The sequence below is a fragment of the Anopheles funestus genome, chromosome 3RL (assembly GCF_943734845.2).
Source record: "Anopheles funestus chromosome 3RL, idAnoFuneDA-416_04, whole genome shotgun sequence".
Lineage (NCBI taxonomy): Eukaryota > Metazoa > Arthropoda > Insecta > Diptera > Culicidae > Anopheles > Anopheles funestus.
The window spans coordinates 48,825,237-48,843,440 of record NC_064599.1 but is presented as its reverse complement, the minus strand read 5'-3'; the positions used below and the strand labels follow the sequence as shown (position 1 = coordinate 48,843,440).

The 18,204-nt window shown below is 37.3% G+C and overlaps 1 protein-coding gene across 9 annotated transcripts in view; it reads right to left on the bottom strand.

Annotated features, from left to right (window-relative positions):
* Positions 1 to 18,204, bottom strand: part of LOC125769602 (pleckstrin homology domain-containing family G member 5) — a 74,722-nt gene that overhangs the window by 4,410 nt on the left and 52,108 nt on the right. For 5 of the 9 annotated variants that reach the window (XM_049438359.1, XM_049438360.1, XM_049438362.1 and 2 more), the window contains 13 exons: positions 16,009 to 16,098; positions 13,051 to 13,521; positions 10,818 to 10,909; positions 9,635 to 9,726; positions 9,270 to 9,553; positions 9,022 to 9,184; positions 8,773 to 8,867; positions 5,724 to 5,858; positions 5,252 to 5,578; positions 3,899 to 4,150; positions 2,511 to 2,582; positions 1,003 to 1,631; positions 443 to 550 (listed from right to left, as the gene is read on the bottom strand). In XM_049438359.1, the coding sequence (XP_049294316.1) occupies positions 443 to 550; positions 1,003 to 1,631; positions 2,511 to 2,582; positions 3,899 to 4,150; positions 5,252 to 5,578; positions 5,724 to 5,858; positions 8,773 to 8,867; positions 9,022 to 9,184; positions 9,270 to 9,553; positions 9,635 to 9,726; positions 10,818 to 10,909; positions 13,051 to 13,521; positions 16,009 to 16,098 (2,810 nt within the window). Of the gene's footprint in view, positions 340 to 442; positions 551 to 1,002; positions 1,632 to 2,510; positions 2,583 to 3,898; positions 4,151 to 5,251; positions 5,579 to 5,723; positions 5,859 to 8,772; positions 8,868 to 9,021; positions 9,185 to 9,269; positions 9,554 to 9,634; positions 9,727 to 10,817; positions 10,910 to 13,050; positions 13,522 to 16,008; positions 16,099 to 18,204 lie in introns of all 9 variants that reach the window. The other 4 variants (XR_007419063.1, XM_049438365.1, XM_049438364.1 and 1 more) reach the window with 4 other exon arrangements.

Sequence of the window (18,204 nt, the reverse complement as noted above, 5' to 3'; positions counted from 1 at the left end):
GTAGAAGTTCAAAACAAGGAATAAACATGGAACGATATGAAAGAAATTTAAACCGTAAAAATATTACGTGTTAGTATCATGTGTATGTGAAACAAATGCATTTGGTAAATTGTTTGATGAATTTAAATGCGAAGATGGTCGATGAGAAACAACAATTCTATCTGCTAACATATCGCACGAGTCTACCATCGTACATGCTACAACATAAAATGAAATAAAAAAAAGATTATGAAAACTAACAAAAACAAAATATCAATATAAATACTAACCAAAGGGGATCAGTCTAATCTAACAAACAGTAATAAATAAACCAAAGTACATCAACAGTGGCTAATGGATCTGGAAATACAATTTTAAACATAAATTGAAGATGATTTAAAGTACTGAATTAAGAATTAAAATAATTTGCGAATACTTGAAACCGTGCAGTTTGGGTACGAACCTGGTAGGTGATGGAGGAGGATATGAAATGCCCCGTTGGCTTGGAGAAAGTAATACCATGCCTGAATGGGATTGACTATTGGATGTACCTGGCACCGAGAGAGTATTGCTGTAAATGATTTTAAGTTTGCGTTACAAAGGCCAATTAGTTATAAAACTTTCAGTTTGGTTATACATGAACGTGCATAAAATGATGTCAGGTACTGATTACTATCGTGTCTATCGTAGCGTCTATCCTTTCGTGACTAAATAAGAACTTCATGTTTAGTCTCGTTTGACTCTAACAACTCCGTTATTGGGCTTGGTTTATCCGTTCAGCTTATTATAAATTGTATTACCCATAACCAAACGGTGAATCCCTTATTTTAGCCACGATTCAGTCAAGATTAGAATCCTGTTGTTTAGTTATGCACTATCGCCAATAGTATTTAACTGATGTAAATATGCGTATGCAATTCATTACCTACATGCTATCGGCATTGGGATGGCACTAATGATCAATGTACCATAAAAATACGCTAAAGTTACAGTGTTCATGTTGTTAGAACTGTGTGCACTTACCTGTTTTGGATTGAATTAAGGTTTAAATTAGGCATACTTTGGCCAAGTCCACTGTACGGTTGAACAGTCAATGAATTGGAGGATTTGGTTTGCATAATGCAGACGGTATTCTTTGGCTTTCGAGCACTACCCGCACCGTACTTCGAATGCATCATGACGAGTCCACTACCAGCCATTGTGCTACCGACGCCGGCACCTTCGTCGCTCGACAGGGAGTTGGTTTTCTCAAAATCAATCGATACCTGTTTCGATTCGTTCAGATCGACTGATCCGCTGTGACTGTTGTTCAGACTGCTTACGCGACTACCAATAGAACTATTCAGAGGTGACTTTTTGATGCTTAGATTATCGTTGTTGATGTTCATATTGCTATTGCTGGTGGAGTTGTTGCAGCTGTTGCTGATATTTATAATATTACCGTACTGTCGCACATCGCCAAATGTGCCTTGTTTCATGCGATTGTAAATATGTTTTACTTTTGTGATCGAATCGTACCAATGTTGGGCTTTGGGACTTTGCATTGTGAATGCCGCTACCACCATGTTCAGTTCATTCACATAGCAGCAGTAAATGGCTTGATCCTTAAGCTGTACCATTAATCTGTCCGTCATATATGGTTGTCGGATGATCTGCAAATATGAAACATTTGTTTTTGAATACAGAAGCAAATAATTATATTTATCTTTTAAATATACGTGAGAACGTTAAAGTTGCTGGTGATACGTTAAAGACCATAACATACGATTTTACTTCATTACTTCTTGGATGTTTCCTGTGTTGCTTTTGGTAATTATTTCCATCTAACATTCCATCTATTTTTTCTAACACTGTTCATCTGATATTTCTTTGGTTTTGAAACTCATTTCAAACGTTAAGAAAAAGAAAACAGCAATAATACTAATAAAAAATACAAAAAAAACTAAAAATAAATTATAAACTTGCATGTATATGCAAAGGTATTTCAATCCACTTTGCTTTACTACAGTTAGACTGAGACTTTCGTGTGCCTTCTACTAAAGGCAACTATGTATAGCCCATACTATAGGCAACATTTAGTTTTATTTAACTTTTATGAAACATTTAATCTGTACTGAATTCATGAGTGAACATTGCGTTTATACAGAAATCCAAATACAGAAAATACTGCTTGTATTTGTTTTATTCATTCACTGGACTGACTGGTCGTTCATGTAACAGGAGCAACCAGCGACAATATAATTGCTTTGCGGATCATAATACAGATGGCTGTACGAAGTGGAAAATACACTACCGTTTGTAATTAATAGAGGATAGGTACCGCAAATGAATGTGACAAACTTTTGCTTATGACCGTGCCATTCACACCTGGCTTAATTGCTTCATGTTGATAGCGTTTAATGAATTACTGACTAACGGAAAGGGTATGTCTGCCACAGCGTAAGCCGAGCCATCATGTGGAACTATGTGCAGAATGAGTGAATCTTATACTATGGTCTAAGCAAGAAGAAAGCAAATAGTCAATAGCTTACCTTTAATTTGTCGTTCTTGTTCTTTTTACAAACTAGTAAAAAGTCCGTAAAAAGGAAACAATGCACATCCATCTGCAAAGATAAATATATTTATATTAAATATATAGAGAGTTGTAAATAACGTTAGTTCGGAAAAGATCATTTATTGGTGAGCACTAATATGACTATTAATATTGCTTTTTCGTTACACGACCACGTAAGAAATGGTCTTAGTTGGCTTAGGGGATATAGATTAAGATAAATATTTTTAATCTGCTTAAACCGTTTTAAACAATATCCCAAAACAGCGAACAAATTCGTAAGGATATGTATTCTACACAAATATTGCATAAAATATTGATCAGTGTAAATAAAAAAGAGACACCAAAACTACAAGAAAGCCTATCGGAATTTTTGTATTTTAGCTCGTAATTTTTTCAATGATGGCTTCCAAGCGCATGTCGTCGCGCGTGTACTACGGAAAAAGTCGATTAGTGAATTAAACATTTAAAAAAATGGAAAACATGTTAAAATATATATTAATTACATCTTTGCAACAAATTATACATTATTATTGTATCATTGCTATATAATAATAACAATATATCTCATAATACCTTTGTAATGGCCATTCAAAATTTGCTCATATTCTTTAATACTATTGAAATAGAAAATAGGTAGGATGCAAATAAATTCAATTGCATTCAAAAAATAAATTAATCTTGGTACGGCCAGGCCGTTCTAACCGAGCAGAAAAATAGAACAAATTGAAAAAAGCAGCTCTATAAATTATTGAAATTAAAATTAAGTCATGTTTTCCATCCATTATTGACTACGGTCAATTAAACCACGTATGCAGCGGCACGAAACTGCCAAACAATCTGAAGAGCAATGAGGCAAGATGAATAATACAAATGCGTTGGAACTTGGAACTGGGCTATCGAAATGCGGACCAAACAGCAATTAATAATGTGCGACAGTGTACTATGTGCACATGCTTCCAATATCCGGTGTATGAGGTACACACTTCTTGTTGCGCCACGTAGCGAGTGCTGGCAGAGCCGGTGGAACGATTTATTACCCACAGAGATGAACATATTGTGCGAGAAGATAAATGATTGGAGAATAAAATTATGATTGTTGTACATAATGAAGTTGCAAACACGTACATTGAGCTTGTCTACCGGGGGTAGAGCGATGATATATTTGTTTGGAACTATTATACTCATTAGTTCAGGTCACAAAATGGACATGGCATGCCACAGTACATCCGTATAAAAATGGATGGAAATAATTGAAAATGCAACCATTTTCTGATTGTATTTGTGTCTCGCCACGATTGTATCGATATACTCGTATATATCACAAAGTTTAAAACTGAATTATAGTATTTTAGCCAATGTTCTCACCTTTCCAGTACTATCCTTGTATTTCAGGTCACCCTCTACAAATACTTTTCGTCCATGGTCGATACCGCGCATCGGCTGGCAGAGGTCGAACATGATACTGTGCTGTTTTACCATACGATCTAAAATCTCGTTGTTTGCGTCTACCACCTCGTAACAGTCGATTCTGGCATTGATTCCTTTCAGACGCTCGCTTTCCTGTCGTGTCGTTAGATGAGAATTCACACCAGCGACAAACTCCTCTACTGAATGTATCTGCGCGAAAAGTGGAGATTAAAAAAGTAGGAACAATGTACAAAAGCAATCAACAAATGGTTTAACGTAATAGTTTAACAACATGGAGATGAAACAATGATGTTGGATGTGCGGCTGCAGGTCTCTCTCTCTTCTTGGCTTTAACGACCTTACAGGTCACGCCGGCCATTTCTGGCTTACTAGACTTATTTTACCACGTAGCCGGATAGTCAGTCCTTGCTATTGGGGGACGGTCCGGATGGGATTTGAACCCGGTTCTGCCGTGTGGACCGGCGCCGTTTATCACATGCACCACCGGGCCGCCCCAACGGCCCCATGCACCACCGGGCGGCTGCAGGTATTTTTTGGTTAAACATACCAATGCGACGAATAAAAATATGTACGTTGCGGTAATGAACAACGTGTATAAAAATAATCGATCCCTTAACATGAAATGTAAACCACTTATTAAACGATATTCGACAAACGATCGGATGTAGGGCACCACGCTTGTACACCACCTCAGCGTTTCCGGTTCATATTAATATGGGAGGAAAAAATTAAAACAGATTAAACCAAAACTCCATGTATGACAGCTTTGAAAATTTTCTTTATCAAAATCATGGATACAAAAGATGATGTTATACAACCGTGACCTTTATTCTTGAAAAATACACTGGGTTTTAAAAACTTTTCTATCATTTTTGAGAGTTGTATTAACCGGGTATATTTTGCATTTTTAATTCTTAATAACATTTGATATAACGGGGAAATTGGCTTGAAACTTGGAAATTAGATTGGCGGGGGACCCTGTGCTCGCAAGTTTATAAAATCAGAACAATTTTCCAAATCCAAGCAAATTACAGGGGCTCCGTTTACTTTCCCGCTTAGAGCCCAACATATCCGCTTAGGATCCCGAGAAGTGTAAATCCGCCACTGCACGTACATATGGCAGAGAACTCATATATCGAGAAACTGTTGTTATTTTAATATCGTTTCCATGTGTAAAGCACGTGACTAATCTATTTATTGAGTAGATTCTACAGTTTAACTATAAGAATCTTTTTAAGAAATAATATACAACATTGTTAACAAAAAAAAAATATTAGAAATAAAACTCACCATGGCATCGATTGCTTCGCCTTCTGCCTCATCGTTGATATGTTTCTTGATAGCCGCCAGCAGCAGTCCATACTTGGTTAACCGTTGCATTGGACGCACCAGAATGTCAGCTAGTCGTAACCGGTTGCACATCTTCTGTGATTCGCACCAGGCACAGTAGGTCATGAATAGCGGATTATTGTGGTACATCTCCTTGCAATAGTATTGACAGGTGCTTTGCTCAGCACAGTATTTAGTGTATGGCGTGAAGATCGTGGCGAAATCGACAAAACCTCTTTGAAAGTAATAGATGCTCATTGGTTCTCTCGTCCGTTGGCTATGTTTTACCTGGCAGATGGTTAAATGTTTAAAGTGCAACATTAGACAGGGTCTTTGTTCACCTATGACAGCACTTTACAGATAGAATCTAGAAAAGCTTTTAATAGATTTACAACCATTATGATGCTGTTACGTTTGAGAGTTATCTACGTACCATTGGATGAAGGTACAGTGTCCAAAAGCGTAGGTTAGCCTCCCAAATGTCACGGATGTTGGAAAATAATTTGTTCTGATCAACATCCGTTAGGATGTTTTGTGACTGAATGTCTTCTAAACATGCAAGAAAAAGCTGAAAATGGGATGAAAATTTAAAACTTTTATATCTTGTTGGTTGAAATAAGAAAAATATCATTTACGAAAAAGATTCCATTCTAATTCGTTTTCATAAAACTAACAAATTTCAATTGGTTTGTTGTTGTTTATAGAATTATAGAGACTTTGGGCCTCTTGGGTCTCTTCCATCTCTAAGAAACCCTCGTGTATAAGAAAGCCGTTGTGTTTTTTGGCAAATATTTAAGAAAAAAATCAGTAAGAGGTAAATAACTTTATACGTCATAGAAACTACACAATTCTTCATCACTTTTATTAGAAATACTAGGCAGGTAGGGTACTCTCCGTATTGCACAAGTTACTGCAATAAAGCGTTGCATGCAAAATATTTGAAAAACAGCCATCCAGAAAACCGGTAGACTAACTGCACTGCACATGGGAAAATGTGATAAATTTACATTTTTGTAAATATTATTTCACGACACGATTAACACAATACGATAGGTACCAAATCTTATCTGGACTTTATTCCCATACGTAGGACTGACTCCTAAGCGGTGAGCAAATTAATCCAGAAATGCATGGCCAACAGGTCTTGAGGCTGGAGTGCCACAAAAGAGGAAGTAAATATAATTGGTTTTGTTCTGCCACAACATCAACTCTGACTTAAGTCATAAAAAATGTTTACTGCATTACAGCTTACGTTTCCTTTCTTTCGGTTTCGTATTTCACCTATTGAAAGATATCCTTTTCGAAACGTATTAAAATTCGTCCAATTAAATTATCAAAATCGCACATATTTCACTTGCACACTTTACAGACTGTTGATTTGACGTAGAAAGATAAAATAAATCATTAACACTTCTGCTATAGGTTCCGCTTCCTCAGGTATCCACGTTTCGTATTATCGATCGCAAATGATACCGATTGGATTGTATTGCCTTGTTGTAGTTTGAAACATTGGAAGATCCTTGTCTATAAATTATTCACACATTCTAACGTGCAACATGTAGCATGTGTTTGAACTATCCATCCAACCGGAGAGAAGCAATCAGTAGCAACACAGTGTAGTTGAACTCGAATACAGCAGGTGAATGATGGGAATGTTTTTTTTTTCTTCATTCCGAAATCCAGGTATGGCTTCCATTTTTCCGTATTCCTTTTATTCATTCCTCAGTTTAGCTCTTTTTTTCTTCCTTGTCAGTGGCAAAATCCCCATGCAAAACTACTCTTTAATGAGGCAATAAATCAATGCCTGGAAGCATGTGCTAAACGTATCGATTAGAATCAATATGCGTTCGACGAGAGAAGCGCTCTCAAACAAAGCGTAAATTTGCTGGAACCTATGTAACGCAAAAAGTCAAATCATTTCCCCCACACTGCTCAACACTTGTCGTGTGCCTGCCCTTTTTTCTCGACTAAAAGATTAAAGGTGGTATCGAGATTTATTCTGTTTTTTTTTACTTCCCCAAGCCTAAGGACCTACAACAGAATAAAAACAATTCACACCAAAAGCATGTTGGGGCGAGAAGTTTTTTTTTCGGGTAAATTGAGATACATTGCCGGCTTGTTAGCCAGTTGTTCACACTTGAAGCCTTTTTACAGCTAACGAGGGTTTCCGTGCCTGTCCGCATGGGAATGTGTCAAATTTATTTCATTATACTGTAGACTTTTACCTCTTTACCTATTGACATATGACACAGTTCATGAGTTACATTGAAACTGGCGACGTTTCGTTAATATTGAAAGGCAAACCTCTACACGCAAAATTCACTCAAGCGTTCAAGTTAATTGCAGTCAGGAGGGCAAAGAAAAAATGCTTTTTGTTCGAGACTATATAGAGTATCCACTTAATGGTAGTATACTTGACCGTGAAATGTGACCCAATTTTTAAAGATGAATGGAATGAAAAAGAATAACAAACAATGCTAAAAATAGCGTACCTCGCTGCAGAATTTGCAACATAGGATCAATAAATTTGAAAAGGGTTGGAATTTTTTTTATTTTCAAGCCCTTAAAATGAATGGCTTTCAATACAGTGGTGAATATTCATAACCACGTTTAAAAGTAATACAAATATGCAGGTGATTCCAAAATTGACAACTTTCAATAAAAACATAGTGAAAAGAGTTAGTAATTTTTAAATTATTGTATTGTTGTATAAGTTTTAAAACTAAAATACATTCGCAATTGAATTGCGAATTTTATGAAATGCTTATATTTAATATGCAACAACAAAATAACTAATACAGAATTATTAACCAAAGAACTTCAAAATAGGTAGTAAAGAAATAATTGTGTATCTATTTAAAAAGGAAATGTTTTCAGTTGACAATATGGTCCAATAACTTGTAGGACTTATTGATGATATAGTGTTTAATAAACGAACTAGTATACGTAACTTCCAAATAAAAATATTCCAAATATATATTTAAAGTCTCTTTCTTCTTGTGCAAACTATTTATGAGCGCAAAAATTGGTAGGTTTAGAAACGGAAAAAGATAGATAAATGTTGCCGTTATTACATCCCAAATCTCATATTTAATTTAAGCAATACATACTGGTACCCGAGGCAGTATGTCCCGTTGTTCTGAGAAAAAGAAATCCAACCGCAGCACCTGCTACCAGCAGAAATATGAGGCAATAAAAGTTAAACCAATTCATTTGCTCACAATCTACGCGCACAGGCCAATGCAGGCGGTAGGCCAAAGTTTTCTCGAACCAAGCGAACCGTTTTGGGAGTTGAAAACTATAGCGCGAGCCTTGATCCTTGTCAGCCTTCCTTATTGGATGGCATAAAGAATCTTATCTCATGCGAATGTGCCCAAAATTCCATCGTGATGTACTGGACCGTGGAAATAAATTTCGTCGACGTGTCCAACTCACTTTATCCCGTACCTCACAGTTCTACTTAAAAGGTCCCGCGTACTTACGTCTGTTACCGTTTGTAGAGCGAGAATGTAGTATACTTCGGTCGTCACCAGCTCCCAGATGGCGGATTGGATTTTCGTTTCTGCTTCGCTCATCCCTTCGCACACCGGCCAGTGCAGAGAATTTTGATTGGGAATCATTGGAACATTGAAAGAATTGGTAGATCAGGCAAGGATGATATGACGTTTTTGGTGGCGTTTTCTGGGTCGACTGACTGACCAGGATCGAGATAATACTTTGCTTCAACTTACCAGCGCAATTGACGATCTCCGTCCAACATTGAGGTAAGTTCCTAAGGCCTACTAAAGCGTCTACATACTCGGGGTTATTGAAATTACTGGAGGAAGACGTCGATTTGGGAATTTCTTTGTTGTAGCTGTCCAGCAGTTCGCAAAGCTTCGACTTTTGTGGTCCCTGCAAAAGTGAAGGGGATGGTAGAACGATTAAAATACCAAATACTAAAATAAATGACCTGCATCACCGTGCATGTAATGCATACCTTCGATCCAAATGGTATTGTCCATTTTTGCTTCGATTGCTTGCCAGAAGCTGACGATGCTTTGGGGCTTTGGTCATAGTTGTCATCCGTGGAGGTGGATGTAAACAGTTTGCTGGTGGACGACATAATCGAGGGCTGATTGCCTACTGAGGCCGCTTTCTGTAGGGTCAGGTGACCGCCCGTGCGGCGATTCGATGTTGCATCACGCTCCGATACAATTAGCGTTCGACCCGCCAGGGCAGATATGTCCATGTTACCATCCAGCGGTTCCGTGTACCGTATGCCTAAGGTGTAAGAAAATTAATATTCTTAAGGAAACCTGTCCCAAAGTTGTTCGCGCGTAGTATTAGTGAAAGCACACTCACCCGTCTCGTGCGGATTGTTGAAACCATTGTCGGTAACATAAATTTGTGAGAAACTCAAGCTTTTTCGAGAAAGTGAGGCACGTAAACATTCTCTGGAAATCATTATAATATGTATTTAAAATTGCGTTTTTTTTAATAAAAGAAGATATTGTAAGGTGTTGTATGGACTTAGTGTTGAATTTTATGAATTGCTATGAAACAATAGTTGAGTATTAATCTACTCTTGGAAAAGGAATGTTTTATAATACAATGGTTGTTAAATTATTATTTTACGACGTATCAAATTTTATCCTTAACCTACTGCAAGAGAAAGATATTTCAATCAAACGAACATTATGTCTGTCGCTTCCTGCTAAAGACCAACAGATAACGACATTCTTTAATTATACTTCATGATTATCAAATCTCGTTACAGAAAATCACTGTAAAAAATGAAATAAAAACAGGCTGGCGCATGCTTTACATTTAATCTGTTCCAGACATTCCAGTCAACTTATTCGCAAGGTACATTCCAGTTTTTCCTTCAAGAATTTCGTCCTACGCGGTGACGGTGGAATATTATTTGCTTTCCGTACCGGTACGTTAGTTGCTGGGTGCCATTTGCTTTTTATGTGGTACTCGAAGTTCTCATTTCATTTGCTTATGTACTGGTTTTTGTTGCCAATTTTATTGGCGTGCCGACGAAAGATTTCTTCGGGAACCAACAATTTGCACGCTGGCCATGGTGATTAAATACAACACATACGAAATTTTAAACAAATGTATGTAATATTTAATTGTGGTTAGATCAAGTTTCCACATTTAAAACCCATGCTAACTAACACTAAGTACATACTGTACAAATATTTAAAAAAAATTAAAATGATTATTTTCCAAATAGTATCAAGCTTTTACTTTCTATTTCGTAAGGAAATAAAACATTCAAAACAATATTTCTGCTTATTATGCATATAGAATTATTTGTATAATTAATAATTGTATGTTTAGAAATAATTATAGAAATAGTTTAATAAAACCAAACACTATAGTTTCAGAACCGTGCAATATTTTCGGTTAGTTCATGATTCATTTTTGTGGTCGTATACTTTAAGTTTTCTTCAATTTTTCAAGAAATGTTCTGTATACTCTTTGCACAATGTATCGTTCGAAATAGTTACAGACAACATTAAATTTGAATACTTACGCAAGCCGTACTCCTTTAGTGGCCGGTATCAGCACGCCTGGATCATTGTGATCGCCCTCGAAGCAAACAGAGAAGTATTCAGAGCTGGAGACCTATTTCAGTGGTCGTACGATGTAACGGGTTGCCAGTACATGCCATGCACATTACCAGTTACAATGCACATTATGCATTTAATGTCGACGAGTGCATTCCCAACGCCATTGTCACAATTGTTTTGGCAACGGTGTAATGTTTTTGTCCAAGTAATAATTTCATTATATCGTTTATAGTTGAAACCATGTTGAAAATAAACAAAGTAAGAAAAAACCACAATCGATTATATCAGATTAATAATTGATAATGAGCATTGCGAACATTTTTATATATGCATAAATTTTCTTCACGTAACGTTCTTCGAGTTTGAAAATATTATAATTTATATTCAAATGAGCGATTATAACAATACTGCCACAGTGTTTTGTTTACTGTTATGATTCGATTTGTGGTAAAGACTATTGTAAGTTATTTAAACCACCATTTAAACCAGTTATTTAACAAAACGCACCAAAAAGCGTAACGAAGGACATGATAGCACAATTGTGGCACATAATAGGACGAAACTTCCCGTATAGCAAAATATGGGCATTTAAACTACTCGACGCGAAGCCACTGCTCGAATCGGAAAACCCTATGTGCCTCTCGCGCGCCCGTATTCAAAAACGTATCGCGACCTCTCGTTCTGTTTTTGATTTTTTGAGCTTTTACATGATTTTTAAGTAGGCGGGGCTGTAGCACCGCTCTACAATTATAGTGTAAGACGTGTAACAGTGGGTGTCATGTCGCATGCTTCGCTGCATGGCAAACACGACGACACACGAACAACACCGAAGAGGACGACAAAAACACGATCCTTCACTGCACACTGGATTAGGGTGCGCGTACGATGCGGCAAACAGCGCAAGAAGAAAAAACGATCCTTCACTGCACACAGGATTACAGTGTGCGCACGGCGAATGACGCAGCACAAAAGAAGCACAAAAGGAAGACGAAAACACTATCCTGTACCAACGCGTACAATATGTTTGACACTATTTGTCACCAAAATACACGCATAAACATTCACACACCAAACACAACACCAACTGAATTCATCGTCGTGTGAAAAGGGGAAGAAGTTTCCACAACATGCACCGAAAGTTTTTTCCCTCACTACATTTCAATGCGCTTGCCGAAGCAAGCACGGAGTGTAGGGAAAAAACTAACACCACACGTTAATGACATAAAAAGGCCCATCAACTCTACATAAATCACAACACTGGTCAGCATATTGCACTGCACAAAGCAATCGCGCATACTTGCAAACTTCCGCGCATCATTCACGCACAAACAAATATAAAATTTGCTAAGTCCCACAACACGTCCACCCTGGACTTAGCGCACAGCAAACTGAGCTCGTCACAGTGTGGGATGAACGCTAGAGTAAGGACGCAGGATAACAATGTAGGTCAGAACGAGATGGAAACAATTCTAGCTTCAACAAACTCTGTCGGCTCACACACACAATCAAGGGTTTCATGCTTTTTTTCGGGTTTCGCCGTCGTTTTCCATGTTCTTCTTGATCTTTTACCGTAATTCTCTCAAATTTGAGGTCTCTTTGTCTGTCGGGTTACGCATTGAATGCGTTTTAACAGTCATTGAATGCGCTTTAACAGCTTAAACAGCCATTGTCAGCTCAAACGAACTAATAATAAAATGGATTATTAATTTTGGGTGGAAATAAAAAAGAGTTTATAATGGAACAGACAAAAACGATACTTAATGCACGTTTTCTGTTATTAGATGCATAGCATTAGTTATTAGATGTTATTTTATCAATCCTAATAATACAAAGCACTACCGATAAATTTTGTAAAAAAATGAGAAAAATATCATGCAATAGTTGGTGTTTTATATTGAAAGACAGTTTATCTTACGATGGTAAAATCCACACAGAAAATATTGGAAATATGTTTGAAACTTTAACGTCAAATTTAATTTAATTTCTGTAGATATCACACCTGTGCAAGCAGCGGTATCACAATGCATATTTAATTCATATATCTAAAATTTAGCATCAACAAGATTAAATAACAGAAATTGAAATGAAACGAAATTAATATGCAATGTAACGACTTCAATAAAAAAATAGAAATCGAGGAAACTTTATCACTTGCAAATCCTGGCCTCCTCTGCGATGAAACTCAATCGTACTCACTTGGCTGCGCGTGAGAACCGGCTTCTTGCGTTCACGGTGCAAAAAAGAGGAGGATTTCTTTTTAAGAGAAGCCGACGTTGAACTGGTGCCGCTCACTTTACTCGAATAGCTCAGGGCAGCCTTTACACAAGACGGCGACGTGAGCATACAGCACGTCCCGGAACCCTGACATTCGTGAGCTTTTTCCATGCTCTCCTGTTTCGGACAGATTCTGGCGTCCACATCACTGATTGAGATGCCTTCGTTCGTCTCGCGACGATGGTTCCCGTCCCCGTTGTCGTAGGCTGGATTGATGCATCCGCCATCACTGTTGCTGATGTCGATAAGCGCACTGCCCGAGGTAAGTGTCACACAGACGTCCTTAGGCGAGACCGCGTGAACTGAGGACCCACCGGACACGGTGTTACCGCCATACCCGGCTGATCCACTTGCGGATGCGATCGATGTGTTGGATGTGTCGGAATTATCACTCTGTGTCTCAGCAGGTGAAGATTTGGTACGACAAGCATCGACAGCAAACGCAGATCACACAGTGTATAAAGTGCCGAACAAGAAGCAATCAATATGAATTTTGGCGAGCGATTAACCAGTGAAAAGTGACTCAATGATTAGAAAATATTAGCAGGCAAAAATAAAGGAAAAAACAATATCAATACGTGAAAAAACCAAAAGAAAAATGCAGATGTTATTAATTAATATGTAAACCAAAAAAAAACAACGCAAAAACCAATTGTAGCATAAGAAGAGTAGAAGAAATACATAGAAAGAGAGAAAGAGAAAGAAAATACATTTCGTATTCATTTAGTAAACTAATGTTGAACCATCTAATCGGTCTACTGTTTTTATTTAAAAATTAGAACGTTTCTAAATTGCACAAACTATGTTTAAGAAGCTTATATTCAACTACAATTCATAAAATGTTATACAGCACTACTATATTTTTAGATAAAAAAATTATCTAATTACTCCAAATAACGCACAACGCAAATTACCACAGTGATTTACAAACGGCTTTACCACGGCTTAATAACAGCACAAGCGACGATTTTATGCAACCTACACATTCACAAATTAGTTGTTGATTTTAATAAAACGCAAACACATGTACAGACAGTGGTTTTTGTTGGTACTAACTTATTGAGCTTTAAAGTATTTTTTTTATTCATGTAAAACAGCCTGGCCGTATTACTCTGTAAAGTATTTTCAGCGCATTAAAAAACATTTTTATTTTTATTTTTAGTGCATTGGAAAACATGTATTAAATGATATCAAACATTTAAACAACGCTAGCAATTAATTTGGTATATTTAATATATCATCAGCATATTTTATAGTTATTCAAAAATCCTAAACCTACATTAAAAAACTTAAGAATGCTTCCTTTTGATATCATGCAACACCAATCAGTTAAATGTGTAACATGTCTAAGCATTTGACACTGATTATAAATATTTTTCAGTTCGTACGATTCATACAGCATTATTTTTTTTCTTGAGAGCACAAATCACTTATCCGATGCCATACGTTTTTTGCTTTTTAAAACCCATATGATATCCAGTCACGCTATTCTTTGAGCTTTCGGTTAGGGGTTTTCTTTAGATGAGATTTAACGTCCATGAGTCTGGTCAGCTGTGGACGTATGCCTTCCAACTAAAAAGGTCCTTGAATATCATTACTGATTAATGCCTGATTACACGAGGTATTGCCTGCGCTTCCGGCAACCCACCGCAATGAACTTTCGTAGCATGTTGACCGAAGAATGAGGTGTCCCTTTCACAAGGATGGATGGAAAACACTACAAAACCGGGTTCAATGCCAACCATCGTACGCTGTATGTAGTGGTGTTGTGACGTGTATCGATGAAGGCCGATTTCATCAAGGTTGGAAAGTGTTTAAAAATAACTCATCACTATTCAATGAAAGGACCTCTCTGCGTGAGCATGAACCAGAGATGGTAAAAAGAAACATTATAAACCATGTTGCGGGTGATTCGTATCTTTCTTATTCTTATTCCAATAAGATTTCTTATTCAAATAATAAACTAGAAGAACCTTAGAACCTTAGAAGAACAGATCTCCAGAATGTGAGAGAAAGGAAAGCGCTTGTAATGTTTTTACTAGCAATTGCAATAAGATATTAATACCTTAGACTCTGTGTTAATGAAGCATCAATCAATGTTTCTTACGATACTAATGGAATCAATAATTCTAGCGCAAATATTCCTCATAGTAAAAGATAGTTCTATGCCGATGTACAAGAAATGCGATGCATAAAACCGTTTAGAATCCAATTTATTACAAACCATCTTTGATAACATCGTCACGCAAGCATACATTTTATAAGCAGGGTGCTTAACATGGTGCAGGAACCAAAAAAACACTTGCAAATAGCAATTGTGGTGCGATATAATGATGAGCATTATACAGTCACGTGATTAGGATGATACCAGACAAACAAAAGGGGACCGTTGAAAGTGCCTACATGGTCGTGGAAGGACCAGACTAGGTCAGTTTGCTAGGGTAATTGTGTTCGTAAAAAGAGTCTCGTGAGAGGTTCCGTGTATTTCAGAACCAGAGCAAAGCCTCAATTAAATAGCAAAAGTAACACCAGAACACGGTGTACATAATGTAAGGAAAATTATGTATTTGCACAAGAAGGAGTACGTGATGTTTTGGATACCAGGAAATTGCTTCGAACGTGGCCTATATTAGTGTTATACACACGCAAGTTTGTTTAATTTATGTTATACTTTTCTAGCTATTCTCAATCCTTGAAGCCATTCATCTAGAGCCAAAGAGTCTAAATTAGTAAACACACTAATTTTAGACACTGAATTAAACAATTTAACATTTAACATTTGGCGAAGCAAAATAACAGAATTGCATAAAATATTCAATCAGTCTACATTTTACTGCAAGCAAAACACGAAATTAAAGAACATTCGGGAATGATACATACCTTTCTTATGTGTGAATCGTTTGTTATAATGGTTGGTGTCGTGCCCTGACGCTCGATCTCATCCAGGTGAGTAAGGCTTAAAGATTTCATCTGTTAGCCGGACCGGCCGTACCAAGTTTAGGCAGCAGCGAGGTATACAGCGAAGCATCCGAAGGACAGGTGGATGAATAGTAGCATGAGTGGTACGATGGTGAAAGAAAAAACAAACAAGAAACATTAGAGATAATGTAGATCATTCCACGCACTTTACAAATATTTCCTGAAGTCATCAATCACGGGTCGCCTGCGCCATTGCGCACAATTTCGTTCCCCATCTACCTTATACCGGCTGACGGAGCATGGTGCTGATTTGGTTTTACGTACCAGTGTGGCGAATCATGATAAGCTTCAAAAGAAAAACATATCATACCAAAAATCCCCGATTCAGAAATTAGAAACCCGTAACCTTTGCTATGCTCATCAAACATAAACTGGTTAAATACCAACGGTAGATGGAAGACGGCATCAAAATTACGAGAAATGGGTTTGAATTAAAATTTCCCTACAGCCATATTCATTAGCGTCAGATCCAATCGCTTCGTTTCGCTGTTTGAATTTTTTTTTTGTCAGAAAATCCCTTCACTTCGCAAGAAAACATTAACAGCGCGCTGTTGCAAGGCATGGCGCAAATAACGGAGATTGCGTTGAAAAAATGTTACAGTAATTATTGTTTTAGCATTTTCTTTTAACGGTCTTTCAATCTGAGAGGCGATCATTCGAGATAACTCTCAACTAAAAAAAAAAAATACATTCTATAGAGCTTACAATCTTCCCAGGACGGATGCTAATTGAGGCTACAAAACAATGCTAAATGAGTAATCTTATCACATTAAACAAAAACGAAGCAACGGCCGACTTTATCCCAGTCATCTGTCAGGAATGTAAAAATGGAAAGTTTCTTTTTATCTCCATCAGTTTGAAGGTTTATTGGACAAGAAAAATTAGGAAACAAAAAATATTCCAGGTAGCAAAAAAGGTCAAATAAGATTTTTTTCTCCAGTAGCAGCGCTACGTTTGATAATGACCATTAAGAGAAAGACAAAACGAAATACATAAAGAACACTGTTGTTGATGAAGATGGGAAATATACAAATTAGGAAGACAGAAAAAAACACCTTCATTGAAGAGTGAATAGCATAAACAAAAAAAAAATAAACAGGCTTACATCTTTAGTAGCAATAAATAAAGATTTTAAATCATTTAGTAAATTGATGGCACTTTTTTGTGAGATAACGGACGAGCGTCCAGGTGTACTGTTCGTTCTAAGAAAATGTTCAACTGTGTCAGTGATATAAAACACCATTTGAAACTAAGTGGACTGTTTCTACTTGTATCTTAAGTTCAAAAATCGGTGAAGCAACCATAATCGATTACCGTAATACTCATTTCATGCTATTAGTGGCATGTTCCCTGTAGAAAATAAAAAAGAAACTAAAAGGACAACGTCTTGGAAAGGTCTGCCGGCTATCGATGGAAACAGATGCCAAAACAGTGTATATTTCCAACCTTCGTTTTTAGGAAATATTTGTGCTGCTTGTACTGGAAGTCAACACTAAACATTGCCGCTGGAATGCAAAACCGGGAACGTGGCAGCAGACAAAGAAACCGTAACGAAGGATCCGTTCTCCTGCCCTGAGGGTGCTGCAACAATTTATGGCAACCGAGCGTCGTTTGACGATGAAAATGTGTTATTAATGAAATTCATTGTGATTTTCAACGGTAAAATGCTTCGTTTTCTGTTAATCGTGCACTGAAATGTAGCAGAAAAGCAGCGAAACCAGGAAGAATGTTTGAAAAAGGGGGACATACCGAAGGCATCCGTCAGCAATGTAGGCTACAGGAGGCGTTTCGAAAAGCTACGAGAGAGGAGCGGTAAGGAATCCGAGGTCGTGAACACTGCGTCAAGTCAAACGAAAGGTAAACGATGCGTAGAAAAATAATGTGAAGGGGCAGAAGCAATGGGAATTGAAAAGCAGCAGATCGGTTCGGCAGCGGGAGAATGTTTCCAGAAATAAATTCAAATTGAAAAATGACAACCTTGCACCGCGGGATGTCGAGAACCAAGAAGCGGAGACATCGTCAGAAAGAAAAGCTAGCGGCAAGCAATGAGTAAATACAATTCCGGAACGATTTTCGTTACCGTTCAATAAGGAAAGC